The 1,994-nt window shown below is 50.3% G+C and overlaps 1 protein-coding gene across 1 annotated transcript in view; it reads right to left on the reverse strand.

The window, feature by feature from the left end:
- LOC106864774 (tektin-4) overlaps positions 1 to 1,474 on the reverse strand; it is a 9,679-nt gene extending 8,205 nt beyond the window's left edge. Inside the window, 1 exon segment of the mRNA XM_088174374.1 lies at positions 1,439 to 1,474. Within this exon segment, the coding sequence (XP_088030500.1) occupies positions 1,439 to 1,474 (36 nt within the window).
- Positions 1,475 to 1,994: the final 520 nt, after the last annotated feature.

Consider the following 1,994-nt stretch of genomic DNA (forward strand, 5'->3'; position numbering starts at 1 on the left):
TTGTTAAGGCAGCATCTGTGACTCTGGGCCCTGGCAGGGAAAAGAGAAAAGAAAGGGGGAAAGAGGAAAGGAAAGGAAAGGAAAGGAAAGGAAAGGAAAGGAAAGGAAAGGAAAGGAAAGGAAAAGGAAAGGAAAGGAAAGAAAGGAAAGGAAAGGAAAGAAGGAAAGAAGAAAGGAAAGGAAAGGAAAGGAAAGAAAGGAAAGGAAAGGAAAGGAAAGGAAAGGAAGGAAGGAAAGGAAAGGAAAGGAAAGGAAAGGAGAAGGGGAATCCTGGTTTGGATATCTGGCATGAGATGTTGATCTTGATGAGATTTGTGGAAGTTTCTGCCTTGGGAAAGGTGCTTTTTCCAGCTGGCAGAAATTTGGGATGAGCCTGGCAGGTGGGGTCAGAATTCCCGGAGTTCCACAGGGAATCCACACTCCAGGGGGATTTAAAAGCATCTCCCCCATCCTACAGCATTCCTGCAGAGCTTGGGCATCACTCCTGCTTTGGAAAACCGGGAATGTGCCTCCCAAAAAAGCAGGAATTTGAAGGAATTATTGCTCAGATTCCGACTTCTCCCAACACCTCGGAGCTTCGGGGGAAATTTTGGGAAGGATTATGGATCTCCCTGCTGGATTACAGCAGCGCTGAGAGAATTCCAGCCTCCAATCCTGTTTGCTCCGGAGCCGATTAGCTCTTGAATAATCCAGCTTGGATGGCAGCAGCGCATTCTTAATGCCCCGAGCCACGGCTTTTATCCCATCTTTTTTCATGGATCCCAGGGATTTGTTCTTCCCCGTGCCTGTGGGAGGTTTGGGAATGATCCATGTGCTTGGGAATGTGTTCTGTGCATCCAAACAAAGCCTGGAATGTGAATAATCCAAGTCTGTTCCGGGTTTCGGATCTTTTCCAAGGATCTGATGGAATTTCTGGGATTTACTGTTAAGGGAAGTGCTGATATCATTGATTACATTCCTTCGTGGAAAAGAGGGATAGAGGATTTTTTGGGAAGGGTGGATGAGGAATAAACCTGGATCCAAAAGTCATTCCTGGGAGAGCTCAGGGAAAGGGAAAAGAGCCCGTCCCTCCCGTCTTTCCCAGTTTTCCAGCCTAATAAAAGGATCAGGGATAGATTGATCCTCCGAGGGAGGGGAGAGAGACACGCGTGTTCCTTTATCCCGATATTCCCGGTGTTCCCATCCTCATCCCAGTGTTCCCGTCCCTCATCCTGCTTTTCTCGTGTCCCCTTTTCCGCTTTTCCCTTGTCCCTCGTCCCTCTTTTCCCTTGTCTCTTATCCCGCTTTTCCCGTGTCCATTCCCACTTTTCCCGTGTTCCTGATCCCACTTCTCCCGTGTCCTCATCCCGCTTTTCTCTTGTCCTCGTCCCCCTTTTCCCGTGTCCCTCATCCCGTTTTTTCCCGTGTCCATTCCCGTTTTTCCCGTGCCCGTTCCCACTTTCCCCATGCCCATTCCCCCTTTTCCCGTGCCCATTCCCGCATTCCCTGTGCCCATTCCCGTTATTCCCGTGTCCATTCCCGCTTTTCCCGTGCCCATTCCCGTTATTCCCGTGTCCATCCCGCTTTTCCCGGCTCACTCTCCCCCCGTTCCTGCGGCGCTCCCGCCGTGCAGGAGCCGCTCGCCCACGCGGCTCCAATTCCCCGTCTGGAACAGGAAAAAAAAAAAAAACCTGGAGCGATCCCAATCCCAACATTCCCGACTGGCTGCTCCCGGTGTGGAAGGACGGGAGGGGTGGAACACATCCAAAGGAATTTCGGGATTAAGGAATGTGGCTGTGCCACAGGGAGGATTTTTTTTTTTTTCTGCCTGGAGGAGGATTTGAACACGAGGATTTGATTCCTGGTGTTGGAGCGGGAGATTCTCCGGGATAAAGGGAAAACTTGGATATGCTGGATTTAGGGCGAAGCCAGGAAATTTGGGATTTGAGGAAGGATTTTTAATATTCCAGATGTTGCTGGCTCTGATCCCAGTGTTGTGCCTGGAGTTTGGTGGG

This window comes from Sturnus vulgaris, chromosome 16 (genome assembly GCF_052056855.1).
Source record: "Sturnus vulgaris isolate bStuVul1 chromosome 16, bStuVul1.hap1, whole genome shotgun sequence".
Taxonomy (NCBI): Eukaryota; Metazoa; Chordata; class Aves; order Passeriformes; family Sturnidae; genus Sturnus; species Sturnus vulgaris.